The sequence below is a fragment of the Gavia stellata genome, chromosome 9 (genome assembly GCF_030936135.1).
Source record: "Gavia stellata isolate bGavSte3 chromosome 9, bGavSte3.hap2, whole genome shotgun sequence".
In the NCBI taxonomy this organism is placed as follows: domain Eukaryota; kingdom Metazoa; phylum Chordata; class Aves; order Gaviiformes; family Gaviidae; genus Gavia; species Gavia stellata.
The window spans coordinates 21,667,799-21,685,505 of NC_082602.1; the positions used below are offsets into that span (position 1 = coordinate 21,667,799).

At 42.8% G+C, this 17,707-nt stretch overlaps 1 protein-coding gene across 1 annotated transcript; it reads left to right on the forward strand.

The window, feature by feature from the left end:
• Positions 1 to 1,447: 1,447 nt before the first annotated feature.
• On the forward strand, positions 1,448 to 15,924 carry FAS (Fas cell surface death receptor). Its single transcript, XM_059821441.1, has 9 exons — positions 1,448 to 1,480; positions 9,248 to 9,413; positions 9,996 to 10,130; positions 12,103 to 12,211; positions 12,717 to 12,781; positions 13,150 to 13,227; positions 13,368 to 13,441; positions 13,937 to 13,961; positions 15,459 to 15,924. The coding sequence occupies exons 1-9, from the start codon at positions 1,451 to 1,453 to the stop codon at positions 15,872 to 15,874; spliced, it is 1,098 nt and encodes a 365-aa protein (XP_059677424.1). The 5' UTR covers positions 1,448 to 1,450; the 3' UTR covers positions 15,875 to 15,924.
• The last annotated feature ends 1,783 nt before the right edge of the window (positions 15,925 to 17,707 follow it).

The window sequence follows — 17,707 nt, forward strand, 5'->3', positions numbered from 1 at the left end:
GGGCCCAGTCACAATAGGTGTTGGTTTTAGAACAAACCACAATCCTCCAAGTCACAAATTTGGAAACAACTCTACTGAGCTTTCTGCTGCAGCAGCTGTCCAGATCCGGACAACGTTGCTCGCAGTCCTTACTCCACCCCTACCCGCACACAAATTTCCGCTAAAATTAACAGCCTTGGGTACATGCCGATTTGGGTTTGCCCAGTAGGAACTACAGACCTGTAACACAGGCACTGCACCCAAGAGAGGTACCTCTTGTTCGTCATAATCCGTACTGCCACTGGGAAGGCAAAAAGTTGATTGTTAAAGGATACTCCAAAGGCAGCATCTCTAAAAATGTGTCAGCAGTACATTTCGTTTTATCCGGAAGTGGTTAAAAAGCCTGCAATATTTAAAACAGTAGCTATGTTTTGATGATGTTATGAACCCAGCTTATCTGTACAGCAGCTAAGAGCCATACCAGCAGCAAATCTGAAGGGTTTCTGGAAATCTGAGTCATAAAACCACTGAAAAATGGTGTTTAAAATGAAAATGCCAGCTCAGTTGCAACCATGGTCTTCCGAAGGCAATGGTGTCATGTCAAAACCTGAAAGATCAAAACATGTATCAATAACTGACACCATCACGTTATTTCTAACACTAAGAAGGAGGCCAGATTACCAGCATTTCAAACTACTGAAAATTCGCAGGGAAAACGCAAGGAGTGACTGGAAATAGCTACAAAATAGAAGTTGCAAGTTTGAGCAATACTTTCAATAGGACAGCAAAAGGCGGTATCTCCTGCTGCAGTGAATTTAACCTGTTCTGAATGACTGCTCCACTCCTACAGATTCAGGACTCCCTGCCCCAAGCCTGTCCTTACCAATATTGCAAAATCGGCGTTTCTGCCCTTGGTGGGGAGGTAATTGCTCCACCCAGCAGTTGAAGCACATGAAGCAAATGCCTCATGCCCAGTCAACAGTCTGTTGGCATTTTGCTTTGTGCCCTCAGGGCCATGCCTGGCATTCACAAGCTGCCAAGCGGGTGCGCCCGACCCCATACAGCCCAAACACTTAAGACCCCCGTGGAAAGCGCGGTGCCCACGACACCCGAAAGGAGCCAGCGTGCCCTTGCCTCCCCTTCACCGAGGGGAGCTCAGCGCAGAGAGCAGGGGGCTGCCCTCGGGGTCATTCGGGGACGGAAGCCCCCGCCCGGGGCTGGCTCCCGACGCCGCGGGCACCTGCGGGCCGGGCGGGGAAGGGGCAGCTCTGCCCGCTACCGGCCGCCGGCCCCTCCGCGTACCCCCAGCGCCGCGCCGCGCCGGGCCGGGGCGGGCCCGCGCCGTGTTTACCAACATGGGAGGAGCCGGGTGTGGGCAGGGCGCAGGCAGGAGCAGGCTGCCGGCGGCCGTGCCCGGACGGGCCGCTTTCGCTTTGCCGGAGGGTGCCGGACAGCGCTGGGCAGCGGCGGCATGGCCCGGGGACTCCTTCCCCTGCTCCTCGTAAGTGTCTGCCCGAGCGGGTGAGCGGGACGGGCGCCCGGGAGCCGGGCGGGGCGGACCGGGCTGGCGCTCCGCAGCGGGGCGAGCGCCGGCCGGAGACGCGGGGTGCTGCGGCAGGTGGGGCCAGGAGCGCTGCCCGGTGTCTGATCGCCGCCTGCCGCAACAAACTTTTTTCCGAGATTTCAGGTAATTCATTTAGGCGATTTCCCACCCCCCCCCCCCCCCCCCCCCTTTAAAAACCCACCTTCAAGTTCAGGCCCTTTCTGATTTTACAGTCACTTCTGAGGGTGCCAGGGGGAGGGAAGTGGGCATTACGGAAAAGCGGAGGGAAAAAAAAAAAAGGGGGGGGGACACGAATGCAGGTGGCTGTCAGGGACACCGGGTCGTGTGCCATAGGTGCGGGGGACCCAGCGACAGCTGGCATTGGCCTCTGTCCGCAGCCACCCAGACCTGTCCAGGGACGCTGGGGAGGCAGGTTCAGCACCGCGCACAGACAGCACGGTTAGATCTGTGGTTGGGTATCTGCCCAGGCAAGGACCGCGTTAGTGAAAGCTGACTTGCAGTGCACCTCAGGGACCCGTAACAAAGTGATCTCATAAAGCAACATAAAAGCAAATACCTGTGGCAGAGGAGTTTTGAACCACTACTGACATTAACCCGAGAAAAGCTAGAGAAATAGTCCAAGTCTGGTGGCATGAAGGGCAGCGTTTACTGAGGGTAGCGGGGCAGGGCCTGCCTTCGTTGCCTTAATCATCCCTGTTGCACAATACGAGTCTCCGCAGCTTCAGAGCTTAGGTTGTGTGTCTAACTATTACCGGTAAAGTTACCTTTGCAAACACTCATGTTGAAGGGCTAGTGTCAACAAGGAAAGTAAGGAAGTGTTTCAGTGACTGGGGCACAGGGATCTCCACTGGTACAGGTGCGTTAGGCCAAAGAGCTGTAGCGGCAGCAAGCTCCTGGGCAGGAGACCTGGGCACATGCAGGTGCAGATGCACTGGCTCTGCCTGCATGCTAGCAGAGCTGCCCGGAGGCAGCCCTGCTCTGAGAGCCCAGAGGTAGGATAGTGGGGATCGGGCAGGTGGCAGTAAGCCCTGCTGCATAGCAGAGCTGTGAACTGCCTGGAAGTGTGGATGCAACACACATTGCATCCCCAACCCCAGTTCTCACCTATTTCAGAGAGAACTCACTGGAGTTGACATTGAAAATCTCTTCACAGTGTGGTTACATTGCAGTTTGCTTTGGGGTTTGGCAGGTTAAAATCAGATGTTAAGATAAAAACTACTCAAAATCTGATCTGATTTACTGTATAAAAGGTAGTAAACTATTTAAAGTGATTCAGAGGGTTATGTCCATGCCCCTGCACAAAGCACCAGAGCGTAGTTAAATACAAATAAGGATTTTCATCTGCTGACAGAAATGTGTATTATCTATTCCTGTACAGGAGCAGCAAACAATTGGCAGAAATGTCAGTCTAGCTCAATATCTTGGAACTATTCAGAATATAAATTCAGATTAAAAAATACTTTCTCTTATCATGCTGCTCCCAGAGAATAAATATAATTTCTATTCTTATTTTCCACTTGTTTCTAAATTTCAGTACCCCTTAGAAAGACTGTAGCACTCCCACATACTTTCTACTTTTTTAAAATGGGCGGTGGGGTTTATTAGCCTGTTATTCCACTACTTATAAAATCAGTAAATCTGGACAGCATTTGACATACTAATTTGAATAAACCAGAACACGGAAGTAGTTTGTTGAATGAGACCCGAATTTTCCAAGGAACTCCATGTTGCACTAAAGTAGAAGCAGTTGCATAGTCATGCAAAACAGCAATGGCCTACATAGTTAGAAAACATCTAACTTTACCCCATAAAACAAGCTGCAAAACCACATACCACTCAGAGACATGCTCTAAAGAAACAGGCCATCTTAAGAGAGTGAAGTGTTATCTAAATATTTTGTAACTATCTGACAGGACTACAGAGTGGGCAGTTTTCTGGAAATTTATAAGACATACCTTTGAAAACAGGACTCCTACATTACTGTGCTGACCATTCTTTCTCATTTCCCAGACAACTAATGCATGCATTTGAATGGATACATATAAACAGCCATAAAGTCATGGGATGACCCAAGATTCAAGTGAAAAGTATAAGGGCCCCAATTCTGGAAACATTTGTCTGCTCACGTTTCCACAGTTAACTGCCTTTATCTTTGAGGCAACTCACTGAACAAAGAGAAAGTGCCAACAAGAAAACTGTATTGTGTTACAAAAGGAAAAAGGGGAAGAGTTGCTAAATTTCTATGCTGTCCAGCTCTTATTCATCCTTAGCCACAACATCAAAGTGAGGTGGGAGCTGTTAATATTGCTCCAACTCTCCCGAATTGTATAGTATTAGGTGTTCACTGGTACAGTACTCCTAAAAACCAAAATGTAAAAAAAAAACCCAACCCAAACACAAAAACCCAAATCAAACAAAAGGACCAACCATACAGCCCCCACCCCCATATATTGCTGTAATTTGCATGTGAGTCAGCTGAGATGCGAAATAGTAATGACTGAATTTGGACGGTGGCTATTTTAAGACACTGGACAGTAACTGAGGCTTCTTGCTCTCACAGGCACTGAACACGTGCATCTCACTTGAAGTTTAGGAAGCTCAGGATGCTTCTAGTTGTGGGGAAATACCAACTCCCATTGCTGGGCTTCAGAAAAATGGAACTGGATTCTTCTTGTCCTTCTCATAAGATTTTAGAACACAAAATACTATTTTTAGTGGTTACTTTGGTGCTAACTATCAACTTCTACCTTGGGGGGGGGGAGGGAAGAGAAGGGGGGGAAAAATGATACTGGAGATACTGAAAGCAGAAATTACTTATCATAGTAAAAGAATTGGAGTAGAGAATCCTCTTAACAGGCAGTGGGAAATTACTTACACTTTGAAAAAGCCACCCTGACAGGGTTAACACAAGGGAGATTAATTACACAGAAAACTATTAAAACGGAGCTAACTCTAGCAACCATTTGTCAAAGTACCAGAAGCAAACCAAAACTCAGAAAATGAGTTAAAGTTTTTCTCAGCTCCCACTAGGCAAAAAAGCAAGAAAAATCCCCCCGTCCCCCATTTTTAACACTTAGAAAGCCCCTGATGAGCTCATGCATGTTGCCCCATGTAACAAACGGGGAGTGGAAAAAAAAGGCCACCAAGTTCTGAAGGCATCAGCCTTCTCATCCATAGGCATCTATGGATTAGAAATGGTGGAAGTGGTTTGCTAGAAATAAAATGTATTATAAAGACAACAGGAGAAAGCAGAGACCATTTTTTTCTCAGGGTTAAAAGTTGTGAAGTTTTAAAAAGTCCTGTATGCAAATAACGCGTTCACCCACTCCCAAAGCTGAGATTACATCCCCATAAGGTAGGTCTGTTGGAACTTTTCAGTTGAAAGAAGTTGACCCGTTATGAGGCATACTCTGATACAGGAAGAATCGGAGGCCAGAGAATCCCAAAGTGACACGAGTTTTCAAGGAAACTAAAGTTCCTGTCACTCTGCCCTGGGAACATGGATGAAAACAGGTTTTATAAGTCTCCTTAGCAGATGCCTGTTGGTGAAAGCATTCTGAAAGACTGTAGGAGTGAAGGAGAGGAAGGAGGTAGAAAGCGTTTTCAAGTGCCTGGGCAATGCAAAAGGAGAGAAACCAAAAAATTTGGGCTTGTGATAATTTTTATGGATTTTGCTAAGGTTAGATATCCCTCATAGATTGAGCTAAGCAGTCAATAGGAATAAAATCAAAGTCTTCAGTTTAGGTATGACAACTGTTTTTTAGGTTGATGAGAAAGGTAGAAGAGAGCCTCTGTGAGTCATTTTAGGCTGAAAACGTACAGCCGCTTTTGAATGTACACATCATAAAAAAGCACCTATCACCCCTGCCTATGTAAAAGGCCCTAAAGTGCTTCCTTTCCGCTATTAGCACTCGCTGCTCAGTGACAACAAGGAAAGCAATTAAGGTGCACGCAGGAAGCTAAATGTCTATTGGCTTTTTCTTCCCCATAAGACACACCAAAAATTTTATATAGCAAGTGGACTGCTTTTAAGAGGGTGCAAATCCAGGAGGACAAAAAAAGTTTGAAAAAATTAGGGTGTTGCTTTGAAAAACCTCCACAGTTTTCTCATTATTCCTTGTACAGGAAGGTAGCGCAAGACGTCCCTGCGAGCAGAACCGATGTAGGTGTTTGGCACTGCTTAAATGTCAAATTCTGAGAAGTGATCCCCACTTCTTGTAAGCGTACCAGGAAGTTCATCTCCGTGAGCGACAGCGGAGGGCTTCCACCAAGAAGTGTTGTATTTCTGTGCCCCCTCGCTGTATCAGCATGGCTCACTTGTATAAAACCATAAGCAAGAGACGGAGAGGTTTGTTCGCGTGAGGGAAGGCTGTGGCTGTGCACGCACTGTGATTGCAGGCATTCAGTAAATGCAAAAAAAAAAATCAGCTAAGTTTTACTGATATTAGTCATTTAGAAAGATGTTTCCTTCTTTCATTCTGTCCCATTTTCCGTACGACTGTCTGGACGTTTTCTTTCTTTGAGTGTGCTCCGTGCTTTGCCAGTGCCGTTCAGTTTCTCCGCTGTGCCCAGGTACTGTTTGCGGGTGCGTTAGGGCTGTGGTAACCTTCGCTCTCCCTTTTCTCTTTACTGTTGCTCAGGGTCTTCTTTTTCCCCCTCCAAAAAATGACTTGACTTCTCTGGTCGAAAAAGGGGAGATTTGAGTGCCGAAAGCAGGGCGCAGGGTGTGCCTGTGGGTGCAGAGCTTTGCCAGGCGCAGGCGAGGAGGAGGCACCGCTGAGCGGGGCAGGTTCATCAGAGTGTCGGCTGCGGCGCTCAAGCGCAGCAGGGAGCAGGCGGCAAGGCCGGTGCCGCGCTTCTCGCTCACCCCACTGAGTCGCAGTTCCTCCGTCAGCATGGGGAGATGAAGGAGTCATTTCCCCACCAACTTCCTCACGCCACGAGTGGCATTTGTGTCGGCCTGCCGTGTGTGCCAGGCACGCCATCTGCCTTCAGGGCTGGAAGGCTTCCGGCGCCATCGGCTTTCCTGGGGCAGCCAAAGATCCATCCTGCTGCCTCAGGGCCTCCCTGCCTCGGTGACCGCCTTGCTTCTGGACCCTTCTGCTGGCCGAGGCCTCATGGCAGGCAGGCCAGTCAGGGTGTGACGATCCTCCAGCTCCAAGAGCCAGGGCAATGCATGTCCCCCCAGCGTTGTCCTGTGACCATCCTCTCCCTTGGCCCAGTCCGACATGTGGCAGAGGAGCGATGGAGGTGCAGGGCTTCACCCTGCTTCAGGGAAAGCCAAACCAGACTGGGCATATGTCCCTGACTACATTTTGGTAACTATTTTTTAATCAAACTTTCTATCCCAGTTTTTAGTAAGACAGTTCTCCCAGGCAAAAGGAAAACAAATCACACTAATTTGGCACATCCATTTGACAGCTTCTGTTAAGGCCTTACACTAACTTTAACCTTTTAACATCATTACACTGGGATTTGGAGAAGAGCACCCTCAAAGCTTTGGCAGCAAAGGAAGAGAGTCAGAGTGCTGAATGGGGGAAGTGACAGGCTGAGCATCTGTACCCACAGTTTCTCAAGTGCTGAACTCCTTTTTTAGCAGCTGAAGCTTCTCCTCCAGGTGCTAAGAAAGGGCTTCCTAATTTCAGTATAGTAACTAATATTATATATATTTTAAAACAGATGGCTGCTAAGGAGAGAAAATGCTTTTCACCTTCCCATCTCTGGATAGACCGGAGGATCAAAAGAAGTGGCTACTTGTAGAAGTCAGCAGACAGTGGTCATATAGGTTACTTCAATTAATGAGCCACAGATAACCCTTCCCTTTAGAGCCCAGTTTGAAATACAAACCTATTAAAGTTAAATATTTAAGATAATTAAAGAGTTTTCTGCATGTAACTAAAGTTACGGTTAGCATCCAAGCAGTTTCACACAAAATCATGAAGTTGGAGTTAATCAGCCATTAAATATCACCCTCTGGCAGGAAAAAAAAGTGTAACAATAAAACTAACCAGTCCTCAAATTATTAGATAATTCCTTAAATATGTATGTCCCTTGTTGTTAACATTAACAGATACAGTCAAATTTGTATTAAGCTGCAATTCAAAAGTGTTCAAAGATAACCAACCATTCAGAATTAACCTCTTTCAAATATCCAAGACAAAAGTAAAAATAAATTATTCTAGTCAAGGTGTTTTGCATGCTGATTTAAAATGTGAATGAATCTGTGATAGGCAGGACTTTCAGTTCATGCAGTGCGCCATTGGTATGAGGATTTGGCAGTTTCTTTGTATTGCACCTCACTCCCCACTAACCTTCTTTCCAAAAAGGTACACTGCCACTCCCCTCCTTCACAATTTGGCCCGTTGCTTCATTTTGCCAAAGACAACAGCATTGCTCCATTTCTTCCCAGGCATCATTTTACCCCCTTCCTCAGTATCCCTCACAGTGTATATCTGAGTCTTTTGTAAAAGACAAAACACTATTTTTTTAATTAAATAGGAACAAGAACAGTAAATGTAGAAATCAGCTTAGATGTTTAGACTTCAAACTCTTCAAGACAAGGACTGTCTTAACTTCTTCTGTTACAGCTCCACACAGAGAGTTAGTAACACACAGTAAAATAAGTCACGAAAATGTTCAAATCACTCCAAACTATCTGCAGAAACTGGGTTAAGTAAAGGCAGGCTGTCCTAAGGCTGTCGTATGTAACAATATTTCTAGGAGGGAATCTAGTTCTCCAGCCAACAAGTATTACATACCTCCATTATATAGACATCTCATACTTAGTGCATGCAAAGTATATACAGAATTCCTCACAAACCATTGCCAAGAGGAAGGCAAACTATAGCAGATCTATCCTTCTCATTTTCCTGCCTTACTCCCAAAATAGAAAAAAAGAGTGGTTTGGCCTCTGGTCCACAGTGCTTTCTTATTATCATGAAAAGAGACAGGACAGTGATGGCTAGTAAAGTTACTACTGATTAGTAACAGGAAAAAAACAAAAAAAAAACCAAGCACTATGTAATTTAACTTAACAATGCATTCAAAGAAATGGATCAGGGTGTAAATTAATTTGAAGGGAGAATGATACTTCTTTCAGGAATACATAGGCATCATCTACTAAGGAGAAAAAATAATTGAATCGGAAAACAAAGTGTGAACAAGATAATTTTAGAAATCAGGTATTTTTGGCTGAGATTAAAACAGTCCAATTTTCTGTCTTCAAAGATGCATTAACACTGTTCAGTTTACTAGCAACAGTAGGGTGGCAAGAAATTAAGAAAGATATCATTTGAATAAAGGACGTTCTGTATCGAAGATTATTATTACTGGCTAAGAAAGGGCAGATTTAGGCACAGTGATCTGAGGCAGAGAAGGCAATTCAAGAAAATAATGGGAGTTCCTTTGCTTTGCACTACAATTAGGCACATGAGGTCATCTGTTACAACTCAGATGTATGGGCCTGTTCTCAAGCATTAATGTTCAAAGGATCAGTAGCTCTAGTGGTAGGGTTGATAGCACTAAATCTAATGTGTCCTCACTGTCCATTAACTCTTCCGAAGTAATGAACAACTTTATTAAAGGGATGAATATCAACACGTTTAGCAATAGAGTAACGGTACTGATGTAACTCTGTGCTAGTAGTAAAACACACCTACAGTCCTTGACAGTTTTTTTTAATAACTTGCTGTTCTTCTCTCCTAGGTGCTTGTCTTAATTATTGAAATACAGTGCAAAAATGATACTGAGGCTCTAATACACATAATGCACAATAAATTAATTACAAGGAGGAACATTGCTAAGAGGGAAATTCTGTGTAACCAGGATGAATACAATTTAGGTGATCGTTGTTGCAAGAAATGTGAACGTGGTGAGTACCATTATAAGACTGTGTTGAAAGGTCGTTAAGAGTGGAAACCATAACATGTACAATTGCTTTCTGCTGGGATAACTAAGCAGCATGCTGTGGTTTCCTGGATGCAATGCTTCATTCTAGCTGTGTCTTTCTCTATTACAGGACATCAGACACTTCAAAAATATTTTTTGAGCTCAGTGCATCAATAACTTTTCACTACAGACAGCAGTTCCCACATAACATGCTTGTCACGAAAGAGCTAAGAATTACATACACGTCTTTGAAAGAAATTAGAAAAGTGCAAGCACAGGCCTACAAGACTCCATATATTCATGGGTTTTCCAATTTTGCATGTACAGTTTTGTTTGGTGTGTTCTTCTTCAGTCCCAGATTGGAGCAAGAGGAGGGTAATCAGATCTTACGTATACTACATTCCTGAAGAGCATATACGTATGCGTAAATAATATAGATTCTGTCCATATTTGTAAATCAAAATGCATTAGGGATTAAAAAGGAAAGTTTGACATAGGTCTTAGAGCTGATGGCTTCTGTCCAAAGGTATTGCAAATCTTAATTCTTGTTTTTCTGTCTCTACAGGTTTTGTTAAAAATACTGACTGCCCAACAAATATTAGCGAACACTGTGTTCTATGTGAAAAAGGAAAGTTGTACATGGATCACGTCAATGATTTGGACGAGTGTTTGAGATGCAATGCATGTGACAGCATGTTCGGTATGTCTGTAGAAATAGCAATGCTAGCAATGACTCTGATATAGAATTTGACTGAAAAGTCGCCACAATCCCTGAATAGTGGGTAGCATGCAGATTAAAATGTTTTAGTGGTAGTACATGAAGGAATTTATGACAAAGTCAGAAGTTTATCCTCCAGTTCACTTTTGTCAAGCACAAAGTAGGAAGAAGAACAAGCTATGTCTGCCTTTGCTCAGCCAAAGCAGTCCTTGCAAAGCAGACCCTGTACAAACTGGTTAGAGTCAAGGAAGAAAAGCTCTCTTTCTTCTTCGCCCTCTATTTAAAAGAAGAGGGATGTTGTAAGAAGCAGGGATGGGAGAATTCCCAATGGTTTCTTTTGTAGTCTTTCATGTGATTAGTAATATTATTTAAAATTGCTGGAGCTGAGAGAGTAATGTCTTTTATACATTCAAGATGTTCTGTGGGATATAGGGTCAAATTATGAGACTATGAGGCATACCCTACTGGGTCAGACCAATGGTCCACCTACTCCAGTATTCTGTGTTCAGTAGTGGAGGCAAGAGATGCTATTTAGAGAAAACACAAACAAACCTGTCTGCTTTCTGTGGTCTGTTCCCTGCAAAGTCTACCAGCATCCACAGTTGTAGGAAAGGACGTTAGAAGGTCCATCCCTACCTAGTCATTTTAGTATCTGTTTATGAGCACTTTCTGCATGAACCTACTGGAGGACACCAGGTTCCAGAAATTCGCTACCTGTTGCGTAAATACCCATCATAGATTTTTTTTTTTTTTAAAGTCCGTTAAACTGATCTCCTATCGGTTCCACCAGGTGTCCTGTAGTTCTAGTATACTTGGATTTAGTGAATTACAATTCTGCATTCCTCATATCCAAAATCGAGTTTTGTGAGCAGAGAGACAGCTCTTAACTCTGATATGGTTGTACCCAGATCACCTGCTGGAATACCAATCTTTGGCGCTTTCCCCTTCCTGTAACACCTCCATATGCATAGAAAATTTTCCTCTCATTAGCTACTATAATAAGCATTTTTGGAGGGGTAATGAAGTTGAGTACAGGAAAAAAATTCACTATTTTGTACAGTGCCACAAAGGAAACTATTAAACTGAAGAGGAAAAACAGAGTAATGGGATGACTAGTCACATTATCCAATGGACAATGATGTAGTTGAAGAAAAGTCAGTAGAAAACATTAGGCAGGAGGAAAATTACCACTGAAGTTCCTTGAGAATCATTCTTAGGATCATTCATGTTTGATATTTCCATGAATAGCTTCAGCACTGGCTTCACAGTAGAGTTTCATTAAATTTTGAAAGATAACATGGTTTCCCATTACAGCAGGGCGCTGAATGTGATAACTCAGAAATTCACTTCTATTCCTATATGCCTATGAAAATAGCTTTTGTAGTAGGTAGATACTTACAGTAATTTTTAATGCAGAAATAATTTTTCATAGATGGAGTTAGCTTCATCATATACACTGAGGATAGGAGAAAATTAATTCACTTGTTTGGATGCTTAAGCAGAGAATATGTTAGCTAAAAAGAAAGAGTGGAATTCCTCACTATGGGAGGTCCTCAACAAGAGATAAAACTTGTTGTCTGTCAGGGAGAGTAAAAGAACTTGTCTCTGACATCAAGCAGGGAGATGGGCTACGTAATCTGAGTTTCCTTCTGGCTTTACACTTCCGAATGGGAGAAAGAAGCTGACAACATCTGGCCGTGCCAAATGAGTCCTAGCAAGTACTTTATAGGTTTGAGCCCTTGGCCAGCAGAGGTCTCTTTGCCATCTCCGTATTACCAGCACTCCGACAGCAGAGCTCCTTATAAAAGCTATGTTGTTCTTACAATTAAGCTTCACCAATGCCAGCAGTGACAGAGCTAAAAGCACACAAGTCTGAGGACAAGAGCTTGTAAGCAGAGGCCTGCTTTTAAGGCCTACTTTCTCAAACTAACAAACTTTAAGAAATTTATTTTAGGTTTGGAGGTTGCAAAGAACTGTACCCCAACACAGAACACGGAATGCACCTGTGCTAAGAACCATTTTTGCAATTCTGCACCATGTAGGGATTGTGATCCATGCACCATGTAAGTTTAACAATTTCATATCTAATGATAAAGGTATAATATCCTATGTTATCTCACTTTTTTCCAGCCAGTTTCAAGACAGAGGCTAAGGTAATGCATAACCTGAGGGAAAACATACTAGTTTTGCTTTGCACTTAGCTTGTTGAGCTGACTTAGCTCAGGCAACTTAACTTGCATCCATGCAGGCTTTCCAAAGGCATGCAGAAAGACTTGTATACATCCACCAAGTCTGTATATACTTTTAAAAAAATATAATGAAGTAGCTGAGCTTTCCTGTTGTCTTTGTGTGATCTATTGTTACATCTAGAAAATAATTTCCACACCTTTTTCCACTCCCATACCTTTCTATACCATTCTCATACCTATTAAATTCCAAACTCCAACATCTTGATATATGAAATATGTAGCTGATAAAAAATGTTAGAAGATTTTTATTTGCACTCTTGACAAAGTTTATAATGAGAAAAACAAATACCATAATTATTTTTGTTCATGTTTTCTGCAGATGTGAAAGTGGTGTAATTGAAAAACAATGTACTTCAACTTCAGACACTGTGTGCGGAATGAAAGGTACTGTTTTAAAACCTAGCATGGTCTAGCATCTGCTGTATTTTGAGAGGCTATTGTAATTGTACTGTTCTACACAGTGGCCCATAGCGATTCCTCACAGCTAAGGGCATCATATCTACTGGGGCCTGTACTGACTTGCAGAGCATGATTGCTCTTTTCCCTTGATCGCTGTGCGGCTATAGGAGCTATTACTCCTTTTTAGGGACAACTCATGGTATGTAAGACTTTAATAAAGATGTAGCTTCTGCCATTAGGAGACAACAGAAAGGCTTTTATAATCTGACACGATCTTGTTTAAAATTTAGAGTGTGTTGCTATCTTGCATTTCTTGACTTAACTTTCATGGAATGTTTCCAATGTTCCAACAGAAACAGGAATACCATGGTGGGCCACTGCTTTGATAATTGTGTTAGCACTACTAGCAATAGCTGGAATAATATTCTTGTGTAAGTGATTCCCTATTCCTTATTCCTTTCATACTCTGAATATGATATTCAGCTGCTTACTCAGATGTAATTTTATATTCTTGGAGTCCAGAGGAGAGATATATTCTGTCCTGAATTTTAAAAATGCTTTTTTGTTTCAGGCAAGAGAAAACAGAAGGGGCTTACTAGCAAGGAGAACCTATGTGAAGTAGTATCCAAAAAAGAGGTTTCTTATGTAAGTATTGTTGCTTCGATCACAAAAAAACTCAGCTTCATGCAAGGCAGTTTGTTCCATTTAAATTATACTGGGACTCCCCAAGCATGTGCATGCCTCTCTTTTATGACATTAATGAAGTAAATTTCACCATGAGGACTCTTTAGGGAGAAGTAAGAGAAACCCTATATTATATCTCCAGGGTTTGTTGATGTGCCTCCTAAGTTACATGACCAAGATCAAAACTTCATAAATCATCAGGTCTCCACTGACCCAGGGTACCTGTCCCAATGCATACTTTTAGGCAATAGCAATTGTGAGGTGATTCCCCAAGCTTAACCAAGTCAGAAGAGGTTTGTTCGTCCAATCCGATTCCCTTGCTCATAAAACACAGGAATAATGGAGAAAACTAAAAGAAAATTACAGAAGTGTCATGAAATGTGTTTATCCTCTTATACAAGGTTGGTGTTTTACAAAACTTTTTTCTACTCATTTCTCTCTTGCTTCTCTTTTCAGGAGAATATACCTCTCATATACACAGGTAAAAGACAAGTAATTTCTCAAAATTCAGTAGAAGAACAAAAATTACAGACATGTAAATCCTACACTAAAAAAGGATATTTTTGTGTAGACTTTGCCACTGCCAAGAGCTGTCATTCTAGTACAACAGTGAACACTTAAAGAAATGCGAGTTCATATTGTGCTTATTAAGGCATCTAATGTTATCATGAAATTTTTGCCTCAGGAGGAATTTCTGTTGTATAGGAGGCAATTAGTAATTGACAACAGGTGAACTTCTGTTCTGCATGGGGTACAGACACTAGGAGGCAGCAAGCTGGATTTCCAGAATCATGGATAATTATGATAATGGCATAGTCCCACACCCAGCAGTAGAATCACAGAAACACAAACCTACCTTATGTTCAAGGGCAAATCCACAGTAGTAACAGACAAAAGGAAAAGAATATAAGCTCAAGGCTGTATCACAACAAAAGACCTGTCCTGCTCTAGGACCTTTCCCAACACTATTTTGAGCAAAACGGGTACCTGAGGGATGACCTGGCCTTAAATGATAAAGAAAGACAGAAGAGGTTACAAAGGGAACTGAAATTCTATTTCAAGTGGTAGAAAGCAATATGGATGCAACCCTAAATATCTGAATTACCTAGCATTTGGTAGGAACATGTAGAAGTAGACCAACTACATACTGTAAAAACCAACATATAAAACATACTAAGTCACGAATACCTGAAACTTAATCTGTTGCCCAGGTGGCCAAGAAGGCCAACAGCATCCTGGCCTGTATCAGAAATAGTGTGGCCAGCAGGAGTAGGGAGGTGATCGTACCCCTGTACTCAGCTCTGGTGAGGCCACCCCTCGAATCCTGTGTTCAGTTTAGGGCCCCTCACTACAAGAAGGACATTGAGGTGCTGGAGCGTGTCCAGAGAACGGCGACGAAGCTGGTGAGGGGTCTGGAGCACAAGTCTTATGAGGAGCAGCTGAGGGAAGTGGGGTTGTTTAGTTTGGAGAACAGGAGGCTGAGGGGAGACCTTATCACTCTCTACAATTACCTGAAAGGGTGTTGCAGAGAGGTGGGTGTTGGTCTCTTCTCCCAAGTGACTAGCGACAGGACAAGAGGAAATGGCCTCAAATTGCGCCAGGGGAGATTCAGGCTGGATATTAGGAAAAATTTCTTTACTGAGAGAGTGGTAACACAATGGAATAGACTGCCCAGGGAGGTAGTGCAGTCACCCTCCCTGGAGGTATTCAAGGAGCGTGTGGACGTGGCATTGTGGGACGTGGCTTGATGGGCATGGTGTTGTGTGGTGTGGGTGTTTTTTTGTTTGTGTTTTGTGCATTTTTTTTTTGTTTGTTTGTTTTTGGTAATGGTTGGACTTGATGATCTTACAGGTCTTTTCCAACCTTTGTGATTCTGTGATTCTCTTTTGGATAGGAAAAGTATCAACTCTGAGTACAGGTGGTAAAAAAACAGTAAGATATAAGTGCCAAGAGCATTAATTTCCTTTTATGTTTCTAGATGTTGACCTGAGCAGCCATGTTGCTGGTATTGTGGAGGAGATGACACTCCAAGAAGTCAAGACATTTGTTCGTAATCACAAAATACCAGAACCTGTCATAGATCAAACTGTTCGGGATTATTTTAGTGATACATCTGAACAGAAGATTAAGCTGTTTCAAGTCTGGTATCAGAGACATGGGATAAAAGGAGCCTATGGAACCCTAATAAGGAGCCTGAGAGAGTTTAAAATGTGCGCTGCAGCTGATAAAATTGAGGAAAAACTGAAGGCAACTGTTTCCAGCTGTCAGGAAGGGGGACAATCTTCTAATGATGACACTGAGCAAAGCAAAACCTGCACTCAGGAAGGTAGAAACTCTTACAATGATGGTGCTGAGCAAAGTAACACCTATTCTGGTAGTTTGGAAGAGACATAGCACAGAGTCATTTGAAAATTATTTCTGACTGAATTAGTATTTTTCTAATAATATAAGTAACAAAGCTTTTAAAAGCCATTTTCATTGGCAGTTCTGATTGATTCAAGGAAGTTACAGTATGAACAAGGAATAATTATGATTTTTGTAGCAGTATCCTTCCTTTAAAAAAAGTTTCAGCTTTTTTTGGTTGTTAAGAACTGGGAGGAGAAGTTGTATGGCTTATTTACTAAAAGAGACAATATAAGAGTCCAGCTATAGAATTCACTACAAGAAGAAAGATGAAGTAGTCATTATTTGAAGAAAAGGTTTAGTCTAAATGTATGGTCCTGTATTACTTAATCAATTGAATGTTTTGTTTATATTAAACTTGTGGGATGTTGCATTCTTCAGAGTGAAAACTCTGGTGTTAAGAGTCTATGAAGTGTACCAGGAAGAATATTTGAACAAAAAAAAAAAAATATACACCAGACTAACTTTGAATATAGGTGTTGCTGTCTAATTAAATTCTACTCTGTGGTAACTCTGATTTCTCCCTTTTATAAAAGCACCTGTGTGTGTATGTATGCAGAGTTTTGTATATGTGTGTGTATATGTGCGTATATATGTGTCAGTTTTCTATGCAAAAGCTCCCAGTGTTAAGTAAAAATTATTATTTCCCTTGTCCTCTGCAATGATTGCAAGCCTTTTCTAATGTTAAAACCCTTCAAAGAAGCAGGAGCTGAAGCAGCACAGTAGAACCATGATTTTTGGAAGGCAACCTGCAGAAGCTATTAAGTCTCCGTAAGCAAGCGTGCAACACTAGCTTTTCTAATGCAGGAACTGATACAATGAAAACATCACTGTCATTAAAACAAATAAATCCACATAGTGCATGACTTCTGTCTTTCCTTCTTATCATGCAACCTATAGATATTATTTTTAGGCTTTCTTTTACTCAGGTTAGTAAATCACAAAAAGGGAGATCACTCTCCTGAAAAAAAACCACCTTACCTTTCTTCCATCACAGAGCGCAGAGGGGTCAGCTCCTAAATTGAAAGGACTAGTAGTGCTGGCTGCTTTGCAGTGAGGCCTTTCCAACTCACACACCCACTTCTGCAAAGTCTCACAATATCTTTCAACAGAAGAGGAGACCTCAGTAGAAAAGTTTGATTTTTCCAGGTCACGCAGTAAGCAGGATGGCTTTCTTCTTTAGCTCTGCCATCGGTTCCCTAGAGAGAATCTCCAACCAGTGTCAAGACTCAGTCAAAACATGAGGAGACCTGCCTGAGCTTGCTCCCACCTGCCAGCCGGGGTGTGCCAGTGTGTGGGTAGGGACCAGTTGCTGCCACCTGGCCCTGGGGCTGTGGAAAGGGCCGGAGAGGTCTGGCAGCAGGGTGCCAGGTGCTGGCAATCAACCCCCAGGCAACGCCGGGTGCCCACAGCCATGTGGGGCTGCTCCAAAAGGTCACGTTGCTAGAAGTGAGGTGCCTGGGAGGGCAGTGTGTGGCCCTGGAAAACAGCTAGAAATCTGTGTATGGCATTAAGCAGGTGCCTGAAAGGAAAAGCAGGGCTTAGATCAGCTTCAAAAGCTTTAAGCCTTTCATAGACTTGACCTGGCAAAGGTCTGAAGGACACAGAGCATGCTTTGTTGCCAAGCCCAGACCCAGTTTAGGTTGTACAGCTCTTCCCCAGGTCTCAAGCAGCACATAGATGCTAAGCACTCTGAAAAACCTTCCACCCCACTTTGGAGCCTCTTGCCTTTAAACTTTCTGCATTTTCTAAGTGTCTAATCAATCAGCTTGCCACTGCTATACTGCCAAGATCCCCACACTGTGCTGCTTTTCAAAGGAAAAC